Below are 27,669 nucleotides of genomic sequence, written 5' to 3'. Positions count from 1 at the left end.
TTCATAAGATAGAGAGCAGGTCCAGGTCATTGAGAAAGTAGGAAATCTCCCTAGACAATCAGTGGTAACCAATCAAGAAATTATTCAAGGTAATTAGATTAGAAAATCATAGAATCTTAAAGTTGGAAGGGACCTCAGAAGTTATCAAATCCAGCCTTTTTAGATATCCTTTATTTGAAGACTACTAAGGGTAAACCTACCACACCTCCTAAAGCAATACACTTCATTTGTGGAGAACTGTTAGCCTGTCTTTCCCCTACATGGCACAGTGGACAGAGGGGTCCACCTGGAAGTTAGAAGATGTGAACTGACAGTTAATAGCTGTATGACCTTGAGCAAATCACTTTTACCTCCATTTGATTCCACTTCAATTATGAGAATAATAATAACACCTATCTCCCAGGGTTGTGTGATGTCAAGTAAAATAATATTTGTAAAATGCTTAGCAAAGTACCTGGTCACAGTAAATGCTATATAAAAAATGCTATTGTTATTATTACTGCATGGAACCTAAAACTTGCCTCTTTGAAACTTCTACCTATTATAGTCATCCCCATTGGGACCAAGCAGAACTAGTCTAATCCCTCTTCCATAAGAAACATATTCATGTAAAGTCAGTTACAATGTTCCTCCCTGGTTTTTTCTTCCTTTCTCACTTCCTTTAGCCAATCCTTATATGGTATCATCTCAAAGCCCTTTACCCTCCTCCTCTGAATCCTCTCAAGTATATCTAGATCCTTCCTAAAAGTGTCATCAAGAATAGAATATTATAGGGGGCAGCTGGGTAGCTCAGTGGATTGAGAGCCAGGCCTAGAGACGAGAGGTACTAGGATCAAATCTGGCCTCAGACACTTCCTAGCTGTGTGACCCTGGGCAAGTCACTTGACCCCCATTGCCTAGCCCTTACCACTCTTCTGCCTTGGAGCCAATCAATACACAGTATTAGCTCCAAGACGGAAGGTAAGGGTTTAAAAAAAAAAAGAACAGAATATTATATACCAGATATGGTCTGCTCAAGGCAGAGAACAGTAGGACTATAATTCTTAAGACTATACCTTTCTTAAAATGCCCTGAAATGGCATTTATATTCTTGGCCATATCAATGCTAAGTTCTATTTGTAAGGGGGAAAAGGGGTTAATTTTTAAAGGGTTGGACTGGATTATTTAAGAGTGTGGTCGCCAGGAATTTAATTTATTCCAAAGAAAGTTATTTACAATTTATTACAAAATGTAAAAAGAGTGAAGTAAGAAAACAGAGAGAGGATAAGGTAAGATATCAAAGTCTCTCTCAAGAGTTAAGTCTCTCCTACGTTAGTTTTTTTTTTTCCTCCAGAAAATCCAGCAGTTAAGAGTCAGCTTTTCACTCACCACATGTCAATTCAAAGGAAGAGATTTTTGAAGAGCCTCACCAGGAACAGGTACAGCCTCCACTCCAAAGAATGAAGAATTGTCTCCAGTCTCCACTTACAAAGAATGAAGAACTGTCTCTCACAGGAAATGATAGCTCCTTTTAAAGATGCTTCTTTTGATCTACCAATCACAGATGAAGCTTTGCTTCTTTGTTTTTAATTCTGATTCGTCACCCACTATTGCACACATAGGTCACAGACTTTCTTCTGAATGATTAAGTGGGATGTTTACACTTTTGGTGATTAGAACTAAAAATGGACATATCTCCATACTCAACTTTTAAGTAGGGTATTTACACTTTTGGTGATTAAATCTAAAAAATAGACAGAGGTTACAATTTTAATCTTCATAATTAGGGGAGAGTTAATTTTAATCTTTACATATTGAACTTTAAGTCCACTAAAATCTTCAGATATTTTCAAATGATATTATCTAATCAAATTATTAGTCATATTGTACTTATAAAAAAAATTGTTTTGCACCAGAGTATAAGACTTTTAATTTATCTTCACTAAATTTCACCTTATTAAAATTTGGCTTGATATTCTAGCCTTTCAAGAGCTTTTTAGATGCAGAATCTGTTATCTAAAGGGTTGTATTATCCACATATGTGAATTGACATATTTTTGTAAACCAAAATCCTGTTCACCAGAGCATAGTCTTTCTTGTGACAGGCTACCTTTGCCCAGAAACACCTTTGCATCTTCTTCCATTTTCAAAAAGCTAAGTATTTTCCTACAGCATGCTAGAAATGATCATTGCTTTTATTGGGGTTGGGGAAGGGGTTCCTCTGTATAATCAGTATCTAGTACCCCCTGACTTATAGTAAAGAAATAAATTAAAAGCACACCTACTTTAGTGAGGCTTAATTTGTCCCTATGAAACAAATGGCCACAGTCTGTATCATCAAGGGTCTCATTTGAATCCCTTCCTGGTTTTAATGAAGAGGGGACAAAGAACTCGGGCATTCCAATCACTGATTATAAGTATTGGTGAAAGCCTGACCTAACTTGAATGGGCCCAATCTAAGGGCAGCCTCTCTCAGAGCTGAACTCTCTTCTTCCTCTCGAGGTAGCTTCAAAATCATTGTACTGAGGTAAATCTCTACAAAATGAGAGTTGGTTGCATATATCCACCCATTCTGGCAACTGAGATCCAATTGTGCCCTTCCCATACAGTGATTCAGACTCCTCTGTACTCTCTCCTACAGTGATTTAAACTGGGTTGTACTCTATCTTGAACTCTAGTTTCTTTGCCCCAGGGGCATCAGTCATTCTGAATTGAAATTCACCTAATAAAGACCTTGTGCTTTAAGCATCCAGTTGGTCTGATTCAAGACCCCTAAACTGCTGCACTGGATTTTGGGACACTTGCCAACTCTGCCTTTATGAAAGTCATTGATATGAATGATAAAAAGGCCAGGGAAAAGCATAGATACCTGAGGCACTTACTAAAGACCACAATCTAATTTCATGTTGAATCACTAAATTGGGTCTCCTTTGTCAATAAAAATATAAAACTGTTAGAAGAAAGCATAGTAGTAGTTTTCCTTAATGGAACACTTAGAATCAACTGTTCATTTATCAGTACTTTCATTTCTCACATAATCTATTGCCAGCACTGACAAATTTAGTTTGAATAAAACAAATTATTCTCAAAAATGCAGTCTGAAAACTAAAGCAGGCAAGTTTAATAAAACCCATAAGGAAAACCATAAGCCAATTCATTAGTGAATATTGATGAAAAAAATTGTAAACAAAATCCTGTCAAATCGACTACAATAATTTATTTAAGAAATTATTCTTTATGCCGAACTTGGATTTATACTAGTAAAAAAAATCAACAGTTAATCATATTAAAAATCAAAACATCTAAAACCATCTGATTATTTCATTGGATACCAAAAAAAACTTCTGACAAAGTACAACAATCATATTTGCTATAATTCTATAAAAGTACAGGCATCATATGCAATTGGGGATTCATTAGGACCTTTCCCAAAAAATACAGGAGTAAAAGCAAGGACAGTCACTCTTTCCAATATTATATGCTAAACTTCTAAGAATGCTAGTAACAACAAGAGAAAGAAATTAAAAGTAAGTGAAGAGGAGATAAAACCATCTCTCGACTTGTTAATGATATGAGGGTATACTTGGGAAATTCTAAGGAAATCAGCAAAGATACCATTTGAGACAATAACTTCAGCAAAATTGTGTTTTACAAAACAAACCCTCAAAACTCAATTGTATTTCTGAATAGTATCTATATTATATTAAAAAGCAATAAAAGAAAGGGAAATCCCATTCTAAATCACTACAAAGTGCAAAGGTATCCTGAGGATCAATCTACCAAAGTATATAATGCACTGGTCTAGATGCAATTACTAAGATTTTAAAGAAATATAAAACAATTTAAATAGTTGAAAGAATATTTAGAGCTCAGAGCTTGGCCATGACAACATTTTAATGCTGTGCCATTCAAATCACCAAGGGGATACTTTACAGAACTTGATAAAATAAAATTCATTTGGAAAAAAACAAAAGATTTTCAATATCTTGGTAAATGATGAAAAGAAATAGGGATGAAGGGGGAATAACAATTCCAGGCCTCAAACTCCAAAGCAGAAGTCATGAGAACCATCTAGTATTCATTAAAAAATAGAGAGGTAGATCAAGGGATTAAACTAGACATGGGAGAATCACCTAATATTTGCTAAAGCAGAATTCATAAATTACCTAGAAAAGAATTTGCTATTTAATAAAAAACCAAAAAAAAAAACATTTCTGAGAAAACTGTAAAGTGTTCTGGCAGAAATTAAGCTTAAAGCAACACCTTACATTATATTCCATAATACATTCTAAATGAATAAGGGATTTTAATATTAAAAATCATACTATTAAAAAAAATAAGGGGGCAGCTGGGTGCCTAGAGATGGGAGGTCCTAGGTTCAAATCTGGTCTCAGACACTTCTCAGCTGTGTGACTCTGGACAAGTCACTTAACCCCCATTGCCTAGCCCTTACCACTCTTCTGCCTTGGAACCAATACATAGTATTGATTCCAAGATGGAAGGTAAGGGTTTTATATTAAAAAAAAAAAATAGAAGAGAAGTAGATTATTTACCTTTTGAACCTATGAATAGGAAATGTGTTCTTAATCAAAATAGAGAAAAATAATTATGAAAGACAAAATATACTCTGATTACATAAAATTGAAAAGGTTCTGCACTGACAAAATTAATGCACATAGGATAAGAAGGGAAGTGGTTAGATGGAACTGATATAACAATAAAATCAGAATAAACTATTTTTAGTTTGGCATTTCCAGTATCACAAAAGTTAAGAGACAAATGAACCTTAAAGGTCACCTAGGCCATAGGTATGACACTTATGGCACAAGAAATTTAACATAGAAAATGTTAATTTGTCATTTTCAAAGTCAATATATAATATATATAGCCAGTGGGAGTGTTTCTATTTAAACTAAGGTCTAAAGTAAAGTGTCTACACATTTAATAAGTGTCAGCTAGAATTTAATCCTAGGGCTAAACTTAAATTCCAAGCCTAGATCATTTTTACTAGGCAAGGAAGGTCTTACTGAAAGGGGATAGCATGGTCAAGCATGTGCATTAGAAATATTATTTGGGGAATTGTATGAAGGAAACCCTGGTAGAAGAGAAAAGAAGTAGGGAGAACAGTTAAGACTGAGCCAATTGTAAGGGGCAGCTGGGTTTGAGTGGATTCAGTGGATTGAGAGCCAGGCCTAGAGACAGGAGGTCCTAGGTTCAAATCTGGCCTCAGACACTTCCCAGCTGTGTGATCCTGGGCAAGTCACTTGACCCCCATTGCCTAGCCCTTACCACTCTTCTGCCTTTGAGCCGCTCCAAGATGGAAGATAAGGGTTTAAAAAAAAAAAGACTGAGCTAATTGTCTAAGTGATGAGGACCTTAATTAGTGTGGTGGCAACAGGAATAGAAAGGAGAGAAAGGATATGAAATATATCGAGAACAGCTAGGCTGCATAGTGAACAGAATACTGGAATAGAGTCAAGAATACTCAAATTCAAATCTAGCCTTCAATGCTTAATTCAAGTCACTTAACATCCTCTTGCTTCAATTTCTTTATCTGTAAAATGGGAATAATAAGCACCTGCCTCTCAAAGTTGTTGTGAAGCTAAAATTACCCTTATTCAGCACTCTGCAAATCTTACAGTGTTATATAAATGATAGTTACTCATATTGGGCAAGAAGCAGCAAAAGGACTTAGTAACTAAGGTACAAGTTAAAAAAAGAAAAAATTACAACAAAAATATAATCTGTACAACTGATAGTAAATTTATTTTGAATATTATTTTAATTTTATGGGTGTCAGAAGGAAATACACTTGTTTAAGAAGGAAAGAAAGGCCCAACTACTAATACTAATATAAAAGAGGCATAAAAATCAGAAGGGCACACTTTGTCCAAAGCTAGAAAGTACCTGAGAAAAGTATTTTATTTTGTTTGTTTGGCTGAAATTAAAATGAACACAGGAAAAAAGTAGCATTTTTTTCTCCTGGAAATTTAAGTTCTTTAAGCACAGATGCTGAGATAGTCTTAGAATAAAATGCTATCCCATTGAACTTAAAGGGAAATACAGCTTGGTGATGAAGAGAATATTAAGAGATCATCTATTTTAACCCCTTATTTTATAAATAAAGCCAAATGAGCTTCAGTGAAGCTATGATTTGTCTGAACTCATATAGTACAGAGCAAAGCCAGGATATAAATTTTGGACTCCAAAATCCAATAAACTTTCTATTATACTATATTATTTCTTAGCCCTTTCATTTGCAAACATAATCCAGGGGTAAAAAGTCATTCTCATATTCTTGACAATTTTATTCGCTGATTTTTTTTCAAAATTATGTCTTTGTTTCTCTCACAAATATCAACTAGTTTACAGACAATATAGTGATATGATATAGTTGAATGGCTTACTTTGAGCTACAAGGCAACTTACTGAATCAAGAAAAATATGTAAAATAAATTTAAACTTTGCATTTTAAAACACAAGCATATTTACCAAACATGTTATTTTGCAGCTTTGTAATGATCATTTAAAATAATTTCAATTATATTTTCACATTTTTATTTCTATCAATAAAGATTTTTAAATCATGTAACTGCCACATTAACAAATAATATTGAGAAAATTTTTTCATATACTCTAAATGGCAAAAGTATTGATTTAGAATAATTTTAAAAGAGAGAGGGAAGTAAAATTTAAGGAACCTTACCACCACGAACATGAAGTTCATCCCTCATTTCTCTAGTTATCTGAGCAGGAGTAATATATTCTTTACCATCAAGTGTATGCACCACATCTAACTGCTTCTGAGCAATTAATTTAGTCACAATTTCAATGCAGTTCCGTTCTGATAATCTGTGAAAAATAGGGAAAAATATGTTTTAAAAATATATTTGGATAGACCCATAAACTCAATGGTGTGGGTATTACAACCACCAATACAAATTGCAGGTTATCCATGAATTCTCATCATGGATTCGTGTCCATGACTTTCCATAAATTTTCTTTAGAGGCTCTACATCCAATATACTATGAAGTCTTCCTCTAAATCATTAGCATTACATGGATTCAAGTACTATTCATCATTGAGCCCTTTACTCTAGCCTAGTACATACATATTTGCCCTTAATAACTTTCAAACTCCTTGAATATGTTACTTTGGTTAAGATGTACTTATAAGAATACTAACAATCTTGTTCTAGGTAACAGCTACTCGCCTAATTTTACAATTTAAATATCTTGGCGAATACCTAAAAAGCAGCTGATTTAATAAATTTAAATCTTTAAAGTAAGCTAGTTGAAATGTTTTATCATTTACTTGGCCTATTTCTCCTGTGAATTGTACCATACATCTCAAATTCTTTCCCTCATGGGCCTTGATACTTTCTTTGATTCCCTTCATTCAAAGTAGAATGTCAAATCAAGATTGGAAAATTAAAGAATTTTTTAAAAATCTTATTCTTTCCAATAATTTAGGTAATTGTGGGGGAAAAAAATATTTTCTGTTCAGTGCCTTTTGAAAAAACAGGCTGTCCCAAAAAACACAGTAGACATATTGAGCTATTAAAACTTAATGCTTTAAATTAAAAGTGTATATTGTAATATCTTACTTTGCTCAGTATGTAGGAAATTAGGCCTAACAATGTTAATATTCTAATTACCTAAGCAATATCTGGGCCTAGATATTTACAGTATTACTAAGTAGATTATCTTAGGGCTAATTGCTCTAGCTATATGAACTTAGGCAAATTATTAAAAGAGTATCTTGATGGTCTTCTTCCAGCTCTAAAATTTTGATTCTACTAGACTGAAGCTTCTTAACTAGGAATACTAAATTTGTTTTATAAAAATACTTCGATAACTATATTTCAATAAGTGGATTTCCTTGGTAATATTATGTTTATATACATTATTAACATTAATAAAAAATCTATTTTAAAACATCATTCTGAGAAAAAGCCACCAGATGGCCAAAGGAACCCATATCAGGGGAAAAAAAAGTTAAGGGCCCTTGTTCTACAACCCTCATAACCTCTGGATGAAGACTCCCACTATGGGAGAAACCACTACTTTATGAGGCAGTTCATTTCAGTTTTGTACAGCTTTAATTGTCAGCAAGTTTCCCCTTTACATCAAATCTAAATTAGCCAACAGTCTCTTCCACAGGTATTGCTCCCACTTCTGCCATCTGGGGATAAGTAGATCAAATATCATCCCTTTTCTCCTAAATGGCCATTCTGGGTTTCAATTTCCTTATCTGTAAAAATTAAGAAAAGCTGACTAAATATTCCCACAGGCCCTTTCTTCCACTCTCAAGACCCTATGATCTACTTCTATGAAGCAGCTTGGTTAGAATAGTGAAAAATAATAGAGAAAAAGCCCATATTGGAGTCTGATACTGGATACTCAAACCTTTCTGAAACTTTGTTGCTTTTAACCCTAAAATGTGGGCAAATACACGTATATATTTACAGGAATTCGAGAAAAGTATTTTTTGTTGTTATTATTATTATTATTAAGTAGTGTCCTATTCTTCATGACCCCATTTGGGGGTTTTTCTGGCAAAGCCACCAGAGTGGTTTCCCATTTCCTACTCCAGCTCATTTTATGCGTGAAAAACCGAGGGAAACAGTTAAGTGACCCATGCAGGGTCACACAGCTACCAAGTGCAGACTAAATTTGAACTCAGGAAGATGTGTCTTCCTGACTGCAGTCATCGCAACCTATACATTGAGTCACCTATCTGGTTCCAGTGTACAAGAATTATTATTATTCCGTTGTTTAGTACTATTTGTATCCGTTTCACAGGTCCATTATTATTACTGCGAGCCATTTTGCCCATTACACACTTAAGTCTAAGAGAAAACTTTTACAGCACATGTGGAAGAGGAGGCAACGGTCAAATATGCAATCCCCTGTCCCCATCCCCCCCAGTGAAATGACACGTGTGAACACCGCTGGGTGGGGGAGCACAGAGGGGGCCCAAATACCATCTCCGGACCAAGCCAGGAGGCGGCACAAAGCTAGGGCCCGACAGGGGGCAGAGACCTCCAGCGGGACCCTAGGGGGCAGGGCCTCGGAGAAGGGAGGACCTCAGAGGGGCGGAAGCCGATGGGAGCCGAAGTCTAAGGGGAGGCTATTTTGAGGACTTCCTCTAACAGGAGAGAGGGGATGAGGGTCAGGGTTGGAGTGTGCACCTCTGCGTGGTCTCGGCGAATTGCGCCCTCTGGAAGTCGGCTGCCAACCGCCGAATCTCGTCCCACGCCTCCGCCATAATGGCTGCGGCGCCGGTACGGCACGGCTCAGCTCTACCTGACCGACTGCAGCAACCGCTGACACGTCAACCCAACTGCACTGCAGCCGACCAGGACGGACAGCACCGAGGGACAAACACTTCCGCTCGAACAGGAATGCGTCATCTCAGTGAAAGAGGCCAGGGGAGGGGTGGGGCCCCAGGAGATAGGGAGGAAAGAACTGCACTTGGGCGCGCCTTCGCCCCGCCCCTGTTCGCCCCGCCCCGCGCTCGAGTTGGAAAGGAGGGACCCTAGAGCGTTGGGTTTGTCGTCATTAAAATACCCCATTTATTTGAGAGAAGGGGAAGCTCACTGAATTCCATGAGTTTTAATGCAGTGCTGTACAGCCTTTCAAACTCAAAATGCCCAAAACAGAACTTACCTCCTTTCAAACCCTAAGTTCTTTTCTGCTTTCTTATTTCTCTTCTGAACACCATTAGCCTTCTAGCCACTCACATTGGCAACCTAGTAGCATTCTCAAAGCTTTTTTTTTTTAATATTAAAGTGAACTTCATGAAAAAACGAACATTGAAGGATAAAAAAATATTATAATATTTCCTAAACTTTTTGATAATTGTGATGGGGAATTTGTTCAGGCTATCTGGAAAAATAGGGTAATAATAATTAATAATAATAATTAACATTTATATAGTGGCAGCTTTGTGCAAATGCTTTACAATTATTTCATTTGATCCTGACCAGAACCCTGCGAGGTTAGGTGCAATTATTATCCCTATTTTTCAGATGAGGAAACTGAGGCAAACAGCTGTTAAGTGACTTGCCTAGAGTCATGCAGTTAAATATTTGAGGCTGGGAATTTGAATTCAGATCTTCCTGTACCCTAGGCCCAGTGCTATATCCACTGTACTGCTCAGCTTTGGGTATCCTCAAAGTCTTACTTCTTACACAAAGAACAAAAAGATTGTATGAGAAATTGTCACCAAAAAAAGGAAGAAAGGAGAAAGAGATTAAAGGAGGAAGGGAAGGGAAGAAGAAAAAAAAATTCTCAATTCTTCACTGTTCCTCACTTCTCACATCCAGTCAGTTGTTAAGTCTCATCAGTTCCATCTCCCAGCTGTCCAGCTTTTCTCCACTGACCAAAACTGCCAGCCTAGTTTTGATACTCATTGCTTGGATTATTACAATATCTTCCTCATTTCTCTACCTTAAAGTTCTCCTGCACTACAGTTATTCTTGATAAAGCTGCCAAATGACATTCCTAAAGCATGGATCTGACCACAGCCTCCCAAAACTATTTTGTATCTAATATATCTAATATTTATATATAGAGAATTGATTCATATGCTTAACATGTCTATCCGGCACAATGAATATAAGCTATACAAAAACAAACAAAAAAAACAATAAAAACAACAAAAAACCTGACCCAAATACTGTCTAAAAGTAGAATGGCTGTCCTCAAGAGGTTATGGGTTTCTATCAGACTAGCTAACTGACAAAAATGGAAAATGATAAATGCTGGAGGGGATGTGGAAAAATTGAGACACTAATATACTGTTGGTAGAGCTGCAAACTGATATAATAATTCTGGAAAGCAACCTAAAGCCCAAAAGGCCACAAAACTGTGATGAACATGGAAATATATATAGTATGATAACATATGTATAACGTATCATCATATGCCTTCTTGGAGTGGACTGGAAGGGAAGAAACATGGATTAAAGAACATCAGAAAGTGATTGTTAAAAATTATATTGACAAAATAATCTGGAAAAAAATGTGCAATCAGTCATTAAAAAAAAGGTTATGAGTTCCCATGGAAACTTGCTTTGCTGATAAGCCCTTCACAGTTGATAATCATATAATAGTCTTGTTACTGTACATATTATCCTCCTGGTTCTGCCCACTTAACTTTGCATCAGTTCATATAAGTCTTTCCAGGTTTTTCTGAATTCATCCTCTGTGTAATTTTTTATGGCACAATAGTATTCCATTACAAACATATACCACAACTTGTTCAGCCATTACCCAAGTGATAGACAACCCCTCGGTTTCCAATTTTTTGCCACTATAAAAATTTCTGCTAAAAATATTTTTATACATATAGGTCCTTTCCCCTTATTTCTGTATTCCAAAGAGTTTCAGCTTTATACCCTGGCCTCCAACTTATCTAAGATGTTCATTTTAAAGACATTGTCCTTTTTTAAATTAAAAAAAACCTTTCATTTCAAATTTTATTAAACCCAACAAAACAAGCATTTCCACATACAAAGAAAAAGTAGATAATACTATCTCTGCATCTCCCTGCCCTCTCCTCATCACAAAAGATATTGAGGTGACCAACATGGACATATACATTATCTTTTATATTTTACCCTTCTGTTTACTTTCTGGAGGTCCCATTCACAGTTTATTTGTCCAGAATTAATATCGTGGCTGTGTATAACTTTCTGCTGGTTTTACACCTTTCATTGTTCTTATGTCATGTAGTCCTCTCCAAGTATTTTTAAAAATCAGTTTGTTCATCATTTCTTATGGCACAGTAGAATTCTATTACAATCATATACCACAATTTGTTCAACCATTCCCCAATTGATGGGCATCCTCCTCAATTTCCAATTCTTTGACACCACAAAGAGAGCTGATAAAAATATTTTGGAACATATGGGTTCTTTTTCTCTTTCCCTGATCTCCTTGGGTAACATCCAGCTATGGTATTGCTGCATCTAAGGGTAAAACTGTTTTATAACTCTCTGGGTAATTCCAAATTTCTCTCTAAAATGGTAGGATCAGTTCACAGCTCTGTCAACAGTGCATTAATTTCCCCATTTTTTCACATCTCCCCCAACATTTATCATTTTGCCCATTTGTTATTTTAACCAGTTTGATATTGGTTTATACCTAGTTTCTGCCAAACTTATTTTCAGTTATTCCAGCAAATTTTACCAGTAATTTTTTATCTCCAAAATCTGAATGTATGATTTTGTCAAATACATGATTACTATAATCTTTTGCTGCTCTTTGCTCTATGTCTAAATATTGTCCTTAAACTGTCTGTTCCATAAAGTTACCATCTTAAGAGCCTGGTAATCCAGAACCAGAAGTCTCTCTCTCTTTTTTTTTATCCCTAGTGAAGACCACTAGTGTCCTCACAGGAAAAGTATTTAGATGGATGAATCTCTTCAGCAGAATATTGACCAAAAATTATCTGAGAATCCAGATTTCTGGTCCACACATCAATATAGGTAGCAGGTTGGAATGGAAAGCCCCATATAACAGAAAATTCTTATAACTCACTGTATCTTCTGGAAAGTACTATGCTAGTGACCAGTCTCATTCTGGTATGGACTTGTCCAATGCATTTTTATTAGAAACAGGAGAGAAAACTTTTTATGATTCTCCAAAGGCTCTAGACAATATAAGTGTTTGAAAAGCCAGTCAATGAGATGTTGGTACCAATGGAAATAACAAGGAGCTAGTGACATTAAAAGTGAAAATTTTCAGATTGTCTATATCTATAATGACAATATTTTCTTTATACTTAGTCTTAAGGAGAATGGTGTCTTCAGTGATGATCCAATCATTTTCACCACTATGGCTGAGCACAGGGATATAGTTCTTCATAGGTTGTAGCCAAATGGTGACTGGATTCTATAAAAGAAAACTTCAAGGCCTCTCTGTAGTAGGATGTTTCTTGGTACATATGGATTTGTTTATTGGCTCAATTGTTCAGAAAATTAAGATAAAACAAATGCTACTTTGAGTTGATTATTGGAGTCGGAGTTCTAGGAATAATTGTCCTGATCAAGGCTTCAAATAATCATAATCAATAATTCGTTCCTGATTATGTGCTTCTGGACATGCCATGAACTAACTTTTTGGCATGTCGAGAGAACTTCTCAGATTACCCAGTGAGCAAGACTGAGACTCGGGGAGTCTTTTTTTTTTTTTTTTGCTTCTGGAGCTAGATTTATTTGTGATGGTTGCTAAGCAATTTTGCAGGGTGACAATCTCATTCTGTAGTTTGCAAAAATGAGCCTGCAGGCTTGTATGCCCCCTCGTGGAGTTTGTTGGAATCTGTTTCAACTTGCACTCCACATACTGAAAACCACTGCATGCTCTATAGCCATTGGCTAAAGGAATAAATCTGGATATCTGACCTGGAGGCAGTTCTATGCCCTGCAGTTGAAGCCATTGGGCCAGAAGTCAGCAGGAGGAATTCTGGGAAGTGTAGTCCTAAGTTTGTGTGAGTTGGAAATCATCAAGGGCTATAGCACATAGGCTGATGAAATTAGCTGGTGCAGTAATAGCAACCTTTTAGAGACAGGGAGTGCCAGGCCCCACCTCTTCCCCAACCCCAGACTGAGTGCTGAATGCTGTGCCTGCCCCTCACCACATGCTAGGCACACCCCACACCACCCCTTACCCCACATAGGGGATAGCAAAAGTGCTGTAATAGGGTTGTTAGCCATAGGGTTGGGGGAGGAGAGAGCCCTGAGTGCTCCACTCCCCTCCAGCTCTGCTGCCTGTGAGCTGCCCACCTTACCCTGCCCCTCCCCTTTCTCCCCACAATATTTAAAAAAAATATTATCAGGCACTGTGGAGAGTGGGATGGGAGCAGCAACTCCTGAGTCCCTCTGCCTTTCTAGTAACAAACTCTGGGGGTGGGGGTAGGGAGGGAGGATAGCCAAATTTCTACAGAGAATACTCTGCATGCCATTTTGGCACCCTTTCCATAGATTCTCTATCACTGCTAGTGGAAATAGGGATCAAGGGGACAAGAGCATCACAGGTATATAAAATTAGGTCAAGAGCTATAATCCCTTTGGACAAATTTTCAATATAATTTCCTTTTGGAAATTAAAATACAGTAAAGTGGGTAGAACCAAGTGAACATCATGCACAGCTATATATTTAATACTTGAAGAATAAATTGTGAATGCTACTTCAAGGGAGTGAACTGTAAGGTGGAAATGGGAAAGGCAATTTGTATGTATATGTCTGTCTCCTGGATAATGCCTTCTTTGATGAGGGGAGTGGGAGAGAGACTTGGACACTAAATAATTTCTATTAATTAAAAAACAACAGGAAAAAAGGGATTGAGCACCAACCTATAAACTAATAAATATTATTTAATAATGATAAAAAAATTATAATAATTTAAGTAGATAGTAACATAAACATCATTTAAAAAATTCAAAAAGAATTTTTCTATAGTTCTTGTCCTTTTAAATTCTAACCACTCTACGAGTACCAACAAATGATTCCTACTAAGAAGAATACCTTAAAAATATTCTGATTATATCACCTTTATAGTTATGTGTTTTTCTGTCTGTTTTTGTTTTAGTAAAGTTTTTTTTCTTTTTTGGAAACATGGCAACAAGGTAGGGTAATATTGGAAGTGGCAAGGTCCTTGGTGTTATAAATGCAATAGAAAACTGGTCCAAATTCAAAATAAGAAATTTGAGACACAGCTAGTTGAGATAGAAGATTGTTTTGCTCTATATTGTGGTGACTGAATAATAAATTTTTTTTCTAAATTTTTATATCATCATCAGCCCGTTCTATGATCTCCTGTCCCTGGGGGTTGTAGGGGATTCCTGTGGAGTGAGAAATTTGAAAAGTGGCACAAAGTTTTGAAAAGGCTTTAGAGATGGTATAATGAACTAACTGATTGAGGTCTTACTCAGTGAATTCATCTTGCTATACAATTATTGAGTCCATGATTCTTCCTCTTGTCAATAAGGATAACTGTGTCAAATGTCTTGCCAAATCAATTATATCAAAATTTTTATGGCATTCCTTGATCAACTAATCAAAAAATAAAAATGTGCTAACTCATATTGGCTCTTTAAAAATCTGTTTTCTTTTTATAAATATTCACTGATCATCTGCTTAATAATCAGTTATGACATTTTGCCAGTAATCAATGCCAAATTGACTGATCTTTAATTTCTAGAATCTACCTTTCCCTGACATTTGGAAAATCAGGAGAATGTTTACTCATTTCTCATGTTGTGGCATCTCTCTCAAAAGCCAAGGTTCCTAAAAGAGTAACTACATCTGAAAGTTCTTTCCATATCTTCTTATGAAATTCACTAGGTCCAAGGTTTAAATTAATTTTTAATTATATGGCAAGAGTGAAAGATAGCCATTAGTAGATTGCCCATGTGTTCCACTGGCATCCATAGGTATCAAGAGAAAGCAAAGAAGATCTTTAACATATTGGTGTTCCTCCACCCACTTTCCCCTCCCACCATGATGAACTGGTGGAAAGATGAGGACAGTACTTGTCTAAAATGGGCAGTTTTGAGGGAGGCAGAGTCAAGATGGAGGCCTGGAAGGAGTAGAAGTTCAGACCTCTGAACTTCTTGTTCAGAGTTCAGTAAGACCCTTCCTTACTGATCACAAACTGAATGCTTCTAGGGGATTGAAAAGCAAACCTAACAAGACAGAGCAAAGGAACCCTCTTGCTGGACTCAATTCAAAAGGTACGCCCCCTGAAAAGCCAGAATCCAAGAACACTCAGGTTTAAGGGAAAGGCAAAAGGAAGGTCCTAGGACCCCTCTCCCCACCCACCCAGAGTGCTGAGACTCCAGAGGAAGCAGGAACTTCTGGGCAGGCAAAGGTGCTGGTTTGGAGGATGTACCTTGCAAACAGGGCTGTGCCAAATTCAGAGCATTGAACACAGAGGCTGGGAAGGAGCTAGAGAGGGAGAATAGACCTGGCAGCCTGGCCAGAGCTGTGGAGATCCTCCATATTTGCTTCAGCCTTCCAGGAGGTTTTGGACTCAGAGCACACCCAAGCTGAACTTAATCCCATCAAAAGTCTTCAGAACTCAAGGAAGGCCAGGCTCCACACCCTTCTTCATTGACTACTGGATTTTAATCCAATCAAAAGCCTCCAGAGGACAGGAAAGCTCAAACCCACAACAACTCTCCCCCAGAGACTGCACTGAGATCCTCTGTCAAAGCTCCAAGAGGGGAGACTGACAGAAGCCCCCAAAACCAAATAATAATGAGAGGATCAAGAGCACAGACAAATACGGGAAGCAAAGACGGGGTGAATATGAGCAAACAACAGAAAAAGAAGAAAGAAATTATAATAGATGGCTTCCATACAGCGAACGGAACAGAGGGGGAGGCATCAGTAAACGATAAATCAGAAATCCCAGCGAATTGGATACAGGCTGTGAAAGAACTCAAAATGCAATTCAAAACACAATTAAGAGAGGCTGAAGACAACTTTAACAGCAAGATTTCATCTGGAAACAGAAAACAGTGTCTTGAAAGCCAAAATCAATCAGCTGGAAAACGAGACAAAGGAGATGAAAGATGACGTTCAAAGAAAATTAGACCAGAAGGAAAAGGATGACCAAAAATCCAGGGATGAAATCCAGTCTTTAAGAACCAGAATACAACAACTGGAATTAAGAGACCTCACAAGGCAGCAGGACATTATAATACAAAACCAAAAGAATGAAAAAATTGAGGAAAATATGCAGCATCTCATTCATAAAACAGAGGATTTAGAAAATTGTTCGAGGAGAGACAATTTAAGAATCATTGGTCTACCAGAAGACCATGACAAAAGAAAAAGCCTGGACATAATACGATAGGAAACTATTCAAGAAAACTTCCCTGATATCCTAGAACAACAGGGAAAAGTGGAGGTTAAAAGAATCCACAGATCACCTCCTGTATTTAATCCCCGACTGACAACACCCAGGAATGTTATAGCCAAATTCAAGAGCCATCAGATCAAAGAAAGGATATTACAAGCTGTCAAGAAGAAGTCATTCAGATACCACGGAACCACAGTGAGGATAATGCAGGATCTGACTGAATCCACACTGAAGGACCAAAAGGCATGGAATATAATATTCCAGAAAGCAAGGGAATTAGGTCTACAACCAAGAATCAAACCAAGAAACAATTACCCAGCAAAATTGACTATATTCTTACAGGGGAAAGTATGGTCATTCAACAAAATAGAAGAATTCCAAGAATTTTTAAAGAAAAGACCAGACCTGAACAGAAAATGTGATGTCCAAGCACAGAACTCAAGAGAATCATCAAAAGGTAATTTAAAAAGAGGGGGAAAAGAAAAACAAAACAAAACAACAACAAGAACATTTTTAAGAGACTCAATAAGTTAAAATGATATATATCACTGTAAGAAAAGAGGTCATTAGTAACTCTTAAAAACTGTTGCTATCACCTGGGTAGCTAGAAAAATTACACTTAGAGGGAACAGTGACAAACTGTATAGGATGAAAGGACAAGACATAAATAGGTATTTAGATATATACATGCATAAATATATATACATGTGTGTATATATATACACATATATATACAACTAGAGCTAAAAAAAGAGGTTAATACTAAAAGAAATGGGAAAAGAAACATATGGGGATAGATTTATATGTCACAAAGAAGTTCATGGAGTAAGGGGGGAGAACATCAATATACTGGAAGGGTAAAGAGGTTGGAGATAGGAAATACTCAACTCTTACATGCTTTGAAAATGACCCAAAGAGGGAAGAACAATCCAATCCATTGGGGTAGAGAATAGAATTACACCCTATAGGGGAGTAGAAGGCCAACAAATAGATTGGTGGAGAAGAAGCAGTACAAGGGGGGGGAGGTTAATTTTAGAAAGACGACAGGGAAAATAAGGGAGGGAATGAGAAGGGAGGGGGGTAGAAAGGGAAGTAAAATAAGGGTGGGAACTAAAGGGACTGATTAAAAACAAACACTGGTGTAGAAGGAAATAGTGAAAGAAGAAAAGGCAGGACCAGGAGTAGAAATCAAAATGCTGGGAAATATACAGCTAATAATCATAATTCTGAATGTGAATGGCATGAACTCACCCATAAAATGCAAGCGAATAGCAGAGTGGATTAGAATCCAAAACCCTACCATATGCTGTTTACAAGAAACACACATGAGGAAGGTAGATATGTATAGGGTGAAAGTAAGAGGATGGAACCAAATCTATTGGGCATCAACTGATAAAAAGAAGGCAGGAGTAGCAATCATGATATCTGATAAAGCCAAAGTAAAAATAAATGTAGTTAAAAGAGATAGAGAAGGTAATTACATCCTGATAAAAGCCAGTATAGAAAATGGGGAAATATCTGTACTCAACATTTTTGCACCAAATGGCATAGCATCCAGATTTCTAAAGGAGAAACTAGAGGAGCACAAGGATGAAATAGATAGAAAAACTATACTAGTGGGAAACCTGAACCTTCCTCTATCTGAACTAGATAAATCAAACCAAAAAATAAATAAGAAAGAGATGAGAGAAGAGAATGAAATCTTAGAAAAATTAGAGTTAGTAGACATCTGGAGAAAAATAAATAGGGACAAAGAGGAATACACCTTCTTCTCAGCAGCACATGGTTCATTCACAAAAATTGACCATGTTTTAGGGTATAAAAACATTGCAAACAAGTGCAAAAAAGCAGAAATAATAAATGCAACCTTCTCAGATCACAATGCAATGAAAATAATAATTAGTAAGGGCACATGGAGAGGTAAATTAAAAATTAATTGGAAATTAAAGAATACGATTCTCCAAAACTGGTTAGTTAAAGAACAAATCGTAGAAACAATTAATAACTTCATTGAAGAAAATGACAATGATGAGACATCCTGTCCAAACCAAGCAGTACTCAGGGAAATTTATATCCTTGAGTTCATATATTAACAAATTGAGAAGGGCTAAGGTCAATGAATTGGGCATGAAAATTAAAAAAACTAGAAAGGGAACAAATTAAAAATCCTTAGATGAAGACTAAATTAGAGATCCTAAAAGTCACAGGAGAAATTAATAAAATTGAAAGTCAAAGAACTATTGATTTAATAAATAAGACTAGAAGCTGGTACTTTGAAAAAACAAATAAAATAGACAAAGTACTTAGTCAGTCTAGTTAAAAAAAGGAAAGGAAAAAAACCAAATTGACAGTATCCAAGATGAAAAGGGAGACCTCACATTTAATGAAGAGGAAATTAAGGAAATCATTAAAAACTACTATGCCCAATTATATGGCAACAAATATGGCAATCTATGTGAAATAAACAAATACTTACAAAAATATAAATTGCATAGACCAACAGAGGAAGAAATAAATTACCTAAACAACCCCAAACCAGAAAAAGAAATTGAACAAGACATCAAAGAACTCCATAAGAAGAAATCCCCAGGTCCAGATGGATTCACAAATGAATTCTATCAAACATTCAAAGAACAACTAATTCCAATATTATACAAACTATTTGACAGAATAAGTGCTACCAAATTCATTTTACAACATAAACATGGTACTGATCTCAAAGCCAGACAGGTCAGAAAGAGAGAAAGAAAACTATAGACCAATCTCCTTAATGAATATAGATGCAAAAATCTTAAATAGGATACTAGCAAAAAGACTCCAGCAAGTCATCACACTCTGACCAGGTAGGATTCATACCAGGAATGCAATGATGGTTCAATATTAGGAAAACCATCCACATAATTGACCATATTAACAAGCAAACTGACAAAAATCACATTATTATCTCAATAGATGCAGAAAATGCCCTTGACAAAATGCAACATTCATTTCTATTGAAAACACTAGGAAGTATAGGAATAGAAGGGCCTTTGCTAAAAATAATAAACAGCATATATCTGAAACCATCAGCAAACATCATCTGCAATGGGGATAAACTAGAAGCCTTCCCAATAAGATCAGGAGTGAAACAAGGATGCCCATTATCACCTCCATTATTTAACATTGTACTAGAAACACTAGCAGTAGCAATTAGAGAAGAAAAAGAAATTGAAGGTATTAAAATTGGCAATGAGGAGACCAAGCTATCACTCTGTGGATGATATGATGGTTTACTTAAAGAAAACTTGTTCTTCCAAGCTTTTTCCATTGTCTTTCACATATGTTAGCTAATCCTAGGTTTGAATCTTTCTGCTGTACAAGTTTAGAGCACTCTTGCTTTGTTTCAGGTTTAGTACTCCTGCTTCCATCTTTTATCTCTTTTTTTTTCCAATCTTAGCTTATTAGAGAACTGTCATTTGAATTTCTTCAGCTGCCACCCTCTTTTCTATCACACCATGATCTCTTGTAATTTAATTCACTCATTGTGTGTGTGTGTGTGTGTGTGTGTGTGTGTGTGTGTGCACGTGTGTTAGCACCACAGTGTTTTAGGACTCAGGTTGCAAATAAATTTAGCATTCTTTCTTCTGAAAGCTTCCTAAGTATTCTTGTGTTTCCAATGGAGCAAAATCTTCTACCATTGGTTTTGTTTTTTTCCTCCCCTCTTCACAGTGTTGCATCTAGAGCCAGACCTATTTAGCTCCAGGCACCACTTGTATTCTCCTGTATCTTTCTCCTCCTCCCAGCAAAATGACAAAAAGCTGTGTCACAAAGGAACAAGTTAATAATGTTCTTTGTGCTGTGGGTCCTGTCCCCACAGGACCTCAAAGTCTTCTATTTCATCAACCAAATGAGATTTAAAGGAACATGCTGCCAACTCTTATCATTGCAGAGGCAATCGTGGGCTGCTGAGGTCTTATTCATCCCAGGAATACATTTGCAACAAATATACTACCTGTCAAAGCAAGGAAAAAACCCAACAATGATCAAAATCATTATGATCAGCTTGCCTCTTCCTTTCTTTACTAAATTTACTATTAAACACACCAACATGATTGTCTTAAAAGAATGGGGAACTTGCCACAGATGTTAAACTAAGAGCCTCAGTCATGATAACATCTGTGAGTTGTCAGGAACCATAATTGGCACCCCAAAATCCACACTCCTAGATTTCGTTCTGAGATTTTTTTCTGAAGGGAATGCCAAGTTAATATTTTGGAAATGTTGAAGTGAAGGGCAGTTGGCATCTTTTCTAGTTTATTTGAAAGGCAGAAGGATCTTTGGAAGTTACAGATTTGTATGTCAAATCAACAAGTACTTTTAAAGCACCTATTATATTCCAAGCAGAACACTAATTGCCAAGGATACTAAGAAAGACAAAAAAAATAGTCTGAGCTCTGACAGAGCTCACTGTCTAATGTCGAGTATCAACATAACCTTGTCAACAGCCATCCTTACGTTTTTATCTTTGCTTCAAAACAACCCAACAACAACATTTGATTGCATTCTAAAATGTATGTCCAGATTTTTATTTGACTGATTTGTTTACAAACAAGATTTTTCAGATCTGCCTTATTCCTTTCTGCCTGATAATTGTTTGTGAAGACAAAAAGTCAAATGTGTGAGAGCTATCTGGGATGCTCAACCAAATGATCTCTAAATTTTATTATTTTATGACTTCAAATTTTCTAGTTAGACTGCATCACAGTTAGTAAACATTTATGAAGTGCCTAGTATGCATCAGGCTCTCTGCTAAGGCTCTGAGGATACAAAGAAAGGTAAAAGATAGTACCTGCATCAAGTTTAATCTTGAAAGACAGATGGCTTGTTTGAGCATGAAAAGCTATTCAAATATCATCACTGTCATTATTAGTAGTGACATACAAAAGGAGACATTAAGCATTGCAATTTGAGTTATCTATCTTAACATAGCACAGGTTAGGGAATTCTCTAGCACATTTTAACTTATTGATGCCCTTTGTTTTATACCATGAAAGTTTAATAGATATAATCCCCTCCCATCTCATTTCCCTAATAGAACTTGCCCTTATAGAAAAGAAATGCAGTTAAACAAGTGACAGCCAACAAAACTGTGACAATATATGAAATATTCCATACCATTTGCCCCTAACCTCTGTACAGAAAGGAAGGACATGTTTATCATCATGTCTTCTTTAGGGTCAAGTCTAGATATGTATTAAATCTGAAGCCTCCTGCCTTTTAGTGTTTTCATTTATATTATTTTAAATATTATATTTATTGTCATCCATTTCTGCTTTCTTTTCTCTGCATCAGTTCATACAAGTCACTTCATTTCTCTCTGAATGTTTCATACTTGTTTCTTATGGAACAATAGTATAATTTTATATCCATGTCTACACTTTATTTGTCATTCTCCAACAGGCTTAATTTCAGTTGTCACCAGGATATCTAGTTTGAAATATCTCACAGACATTTTTATTCAGATCTAGATAAAAAGAAAAAAGTTCAGAGGATGAATAATTATGTGAGAACTAGTGTCTCTGTTCCAGGAGTTCCACACACAAGAGGGCATTTATCACCTAAGAAATCATTACTGTATAATAATAATATCCAAAAAGGGGAACATGAGATATTAGTGTCAAGTCTTAAAAATGGTGGGTTATCCAGATCCATATTTTATCATAATCATTATAGATCCAATATGGGCAGATAGGTGCTTAGATGAATAGTGGATAGAGCACCAGTCAAGGAGTCAGAAAGACCTAACTTCCTGAGTTCAAATACAGTCTCAGATACTTCCTAGCTTTGTGACTCTGGGTAAGTCTTTTAACCCTATTTGCCTCAGTTTTCTCATCTGTGAAATGAAATGGAGAAGGAAATGGCAAACCACTTCGGTATCTTTACAAAGATATAGGTCCCCAAATAGGACCACCAAAAATTGGACACAACTGAACAGCAACAGATGTGATAACCAGGATTTTTAGTTTTCCCACAGAATTCACCAGTAATTGCTTTGATTTTTTAAAGCATTGTTGTATCTATTAGCTCATTTGATCACAACCTATTTCTTCCCCTTCCTTATTAGATAGAACAAGTGTCATTTCCTCCATTTTATAAAATAAAACCAACACAGATATTAAATAACTTGCTTTAGGTGATTTCACTAGTTAATAGTAGAACCAGGAAGCATAGTGGTAATAACATGGGATTTAATCAAAAGTTTGAATTTCAGAGCTGCTGTTTATTAATTGTATATATTACAAGTTATTTAACTTCTGAGGCTCAGTTTCCTCATTTTCAAAATAACGGGGTTGAATTCAATGAGCACTTGCTAAGCATTATAATCTATCCTGCACCCAACTGTCAAAATGATCTCCCTTATGTGTAGTTCTTATCATGTCACCAATTCAATAAACTTCAGTGGCTCCTTATTGGCTCTAGAGTAAAATGTAAACTACTCTTCTATTTGGCTTTTAAAGTTTTTCACATCTTGACCTCTACTTATTTTTCCAGTCTTATTCATGTTTCCACTTTTACACATTATAAATCTTCCCATATTTCATCATCTAGCCAACTATGTTCATTAGACTCCATTTTTTCTATTGGTGCATCTATACCCCCCATTCCCCCATGCCTTAGAATTCTCTTATCACCTCCATCTCATAGAATCTCCTTCCTTTGAGTCTTACCTCATGCACCATCTTCTACATGCAGCCTTTTTCAGATCCCTACCCCACAATTACTTGTGTTTCTCCTTCCTGAATTACTTTATGTTTATTTTTAATCTAGTCTGTTTAAAACCTGTATGAGATTATATTGCCACTAGACTTCAATGTCTCTGAAAGAGAGTGAGTCTGATAACTTTCTGCAACTCAGCTTCCCTTAAATCCAGTTCATGAGTAAGTCAGGACATCACCCTTTGATGTCCTTAGTCCTTTTTGAAAAGAAGGAGGAACAACATCTATAAAGGTATATGTTGTCTGTAAACTCCTTGAGAGGAGAAAGCATTGTTTTGTTTCCCCCAAGCTTAGCACAATACCTGGGACATAGGAGGTGTTTAGTAAGTGCTCATTAATTGCTGATTGATTTTTTAAGATCCTGGACCAGATGCTAGGGAGACAAAGACAAAAATGAAACGGTTCTGGCCCTCAAGGAACTTATAGTCCACTGGGATACTCCTCTCTCCTGGTTAGTCTTACTGTCTGACTGCTTTTTCTAAAGCTCTGCAGGATCATCATCTATAATGCCTAACTGTAAGTTTCAGATTTGGGCTTTGTCTCTTGGTTAATGCATTTGTCTTCATGACTTTAACTATTATTTCTGTGCAGATGACTCTCAGATCTATATATCTAGGCCCAGTTTTTCCTCTGAGCTTCATATCTATATCAACAATTGCCCATTAGAAATTTCATACTAGATGTACCAGACATCTTAAACCCAACATGTATAAAATAGAACTCATTACCTATTTGTCCCTAAATCCTTTCCTTTTCAAGACTTTTCTATTTCTGTCTCACCAACATCCTTCTTGTCTCCTGTCTATTGCCTCAGTATTACCCTTAACTTTTCACTCGCTCGAATCCTACATATCCAGTAAGTTGCCAAATCTGCTATTTCTGCTTTCACATCTCTTTTATTTTGCTCCTTTATTTGCCAATCTACCCCTTTAGTTCAGACTCTCATGACCACCCACATAGATTAATACAACAGTTTCTTAATTTGTTTCCTTACCCACTCTGGTCTATCCCATATACAGTACCAAAGTGATTTTCTTTAGCCATAGATCTTACCAAGTGATTTCCCTACTCTACCAACACTAGAGGCTTCCTATGAATTCTAGGATAAAATATAATTTGATTAACTCTTAAATATCTAAACTGGACCCAACTATTTTTCCAGTCTCATTGGCGATTATTCCCTCTCCCCTTTCTGTAATCCAGCCAAACAGGACTTCTCTATAGTCTTCATTATGTATCTATGCATTTGCCCTGACTGTTTTCCATGCCTGGAAAGCTCTTCTTTCTTATCTCTCTTTCAAAAAGTCCCTCTTTTGGGTTATTCCCTCTGACCAGGTAGGATTCATACCAGGAATGCAAGGATGGTTCAATATTAGGAAAACCACCCATATAATTGGCCATATTAACAAGCAAACTGACAAAAATCACATGATTATCTCAATAGATGCAGAAAAAGCCTTTCATAAAATGCAACACCCATTCCTACAGAAAACACTAGAAAGTATAGGAATAGAAGGGCCTTTGCTAAAAATAATAAACAGCATATACCTAAAACCATCAGCAAACATCATTTGCAATGGGGATAAACTAGAAGCCTTCCCAATAAGATCAGGAGTGAAACAAGGACCCCCAATTTCACCCCTATTATTTAAAATTGTACTAGAAACACTAGAAGTAGCAATTAGAGAAGAAAAAGAAATTGAAGGTATTAAAATTGGCAATGAGGAGACCAAGCTATCACTCTTTGCAGATGATATGATGGTCTACTTAAAGAGTCCTAGAGAATCAACCAAAAAGCTAGTCGAAATAATCAACAATTTTAGCAAAGTCGTAGGTGTAAACCTTAAAATTTCTTAGACTTATGAATGTTGGAAATTTCCCCATTGATCAATTTCATACTGGAAAAAATTTCCTACTCATAGTAAGAACTCTATTGGAACGTGAAACCCCATGGCATGGGAGGATCCTTCTCCTCCCTACTTAAGACTACTTTAGGACAGAAACCTTTTGCTAAACAATGGAAAGGGTTTTGACCTATGCTTAAGCATAGAACAGGAAGTTCTTTGAGTCATGATTGATTTTAGAATTGATACAATAGAGATACTTGGAATGACAGAACCAGGTCTTGGAAAATACAATCTCCACCCTACTTAGAGTAACAGGATTTAGGAAGGGCTGCAGCAAAGGTCAAGATTTAATTATTTGAGAATATGACCTTCAACATACATGTGCAAAGCCACAGACCTCTGGGCGGTCCTGGGTTAAACTAGAGCCACCATTGGCACAGGGGAGGGTTTTTTGGCTCTGAGAGGGTTTGCTCTGAGAGGAGGAGGTTTTGCTCTGAAGGAGGCTGAGAGGAGAGAGGTCATGGAGGGAGAGCTCCTGGAGAGGTCTTGAAGGAGGCTGTGGAAGGAGAACTCAGGAGGAGTCAGGAGGAGAAGGCTCTGGAAACATTTCTTGAAAGGAGGCTCTCTTGAAGGTGGAGCCTGAGGTTGGCATGAGAAGCCTTACCTAGAGAGATCTTGGGTGAGTGATAAAACCAACTGACTGATTTATTCATTCTTATTCCTTTCTTACTTTCTCTCTTTTTCTATTGATTAATCAGTGTATTATAAATTAAATTTCTCTATAAAACCCGGTTGGTTTGGGCATATTCATAAATTGGGAATATATTCCCTGGCGACCATCTTATATTTATATAAACCCAAAACACAGTAGAAAACATATTTCAACGGTCATAATTGTTATAGATTTCCCTTGCTCCCAAAACATTTTAATTAACACATAGGATACAAAATAAACCCACACAAATCAGCATTTCTTTTTTTTTTTAAACCCTTACCTTCTGTCTTGGAGTCAATACTGTGGCTCCAAGGCAGAAGAGTGGTAAGGGCTAGGAAATGGGGGTCAAGTGACTTGCCCAGGGTGACACAGCTGGGAAGTGTCTGAGGCCAGATTTGAACCTAGGACCTCCCGTCTCTAGGCTTGACACTCAATCCACTGAGCTACCCAGCTGCCCCCTGAATCAGCATTTCTATATATCTCCAATCCATCTCAGCAGCAAGAATTAGAAAGAGAAATTCCATTTAAAATCACCCTAGACAATATAAAATACTTAGGAATCTATCTGCCAAGACAAACACAGCAACTATATGAACACAACTACAAAACACTCTCCACATAATTAAAACTAGATCTAAACAATTGGAAAAACATTGATTGCTCATGGGTAGGATGAACTAACATAATAAAAATTACAATCCTGCCCAAATTAATTTATTTAGTGCCATACCCATTGAACTCCCAAAAAACTTTTTTACTGAATTAGAAAAAAAAATAACAAAGTTCATTTGGAAGAAGAAAAGATCAAGGATATCCAGGGGAATCATGAAAAAAAAATGCAAAGGAAGGAGGATTTGCAGTCCCAGATCTCAAACTATACTATAAAGCAGTGGTCATCAAAACAATTTGCTACTGGCTAAGAGACAGAAAGTAGGATCAGTGGAATAAACTTGGGGTAAATGACCTCAGCAGGACAGTCTATGATAAACCCAAAGATCCCAGGTTTGGGGACCAAAACCAAATTTTTGATAAAAACTGCTGGGAAAATTGGAAGACAATATGGGAGAGATTAGGTTTGGATCAACATCTCACACCCTACACCAAGATAAACTCAGAGTGGGTGAACGACCTGAATATAAAGAAGGAAACTATAAGCAAATTAGGCAAACACAGAATAGTATACTTGTCAGATCTTTGGGAAAGGAAAGACTTTAAGACCAAGCAAGAGCTAGAAAAAAATCACAAAATGTAAAATCAATAATTTTGATTTCATCAAATTAAAAAGGTTTTATACAAACAAAACTAATGCAACCAAAATTAAAAGGGAAGCAACAAATTGGGAAACAATCTTCATTACAAAAACCTCTGACAAAGGTCTAATTAGTCAAATTTATAAAGAGCTAATCCAGCTATACAAAAAATCAAGCCATTCTTAATTGATAAATGGGCAAGGGACATGAATAGGCAATTTTCAGTTAAAGAAATCAAAACTATTAAT

At 36.4% G+C, this 27,669-nt stretch overlaps 1 protein-coding gene across 4 annotated transcripts in view; it reads right to left on the bottom strand.

The window, feature by feature from the left end:
* UFL1 (UFM1 specific ligase 1) overlaps nt 1–27,669 on the bottom strand; it is a 154,117-nt gene that overhangs the window by 28,323 nt on the left and 98,125 nt on the right. For 3 of the 4 annotated variants that reach the window (XM_001367616.5, XM_007484340.3, XM_007484341.3), the window contains exons 1-2: nt 9,174–9,306; nt 6,686–6,831 (exon numbers count right to left, since the gene is read on the bottom strand). In XM_001367616.5, the coding sequence (XP_001367653.1) occupies nt 6,686–6,831; nt 9,174–9,250 (223 nt within the window). In that variant the 5' untranslated portion in view covers nt 9,251–9,306. Of the gene's footprint in view, nt 1–6,685; nt 6,832–9,173; nt 9,307–27,669 lie in introns of those variants that run through there. The other variant, XM_056818607.1, reaches the window with a different exon arrangement.

The sequence above is a fragment of the Monodelphis domestica genome, chromosome 2 (assembly GCF_027887165.1).
Source record: "Monodelphis domestica isolate mMonDom1 chromosome 2, mMonDom1.pri, whole genome shotgun sequence".
Lineage (NCBI taxonomy): Eukaryota > Metazoa > Chordata > Mammalia > Didelphimorphia > Didelphidae > Monodelphis > Monodelphis domestica.
Note: the sequence above shows the minus strand (reverse complement) of the source record. Positions and strands in the feature narration are given on the sequence as shown.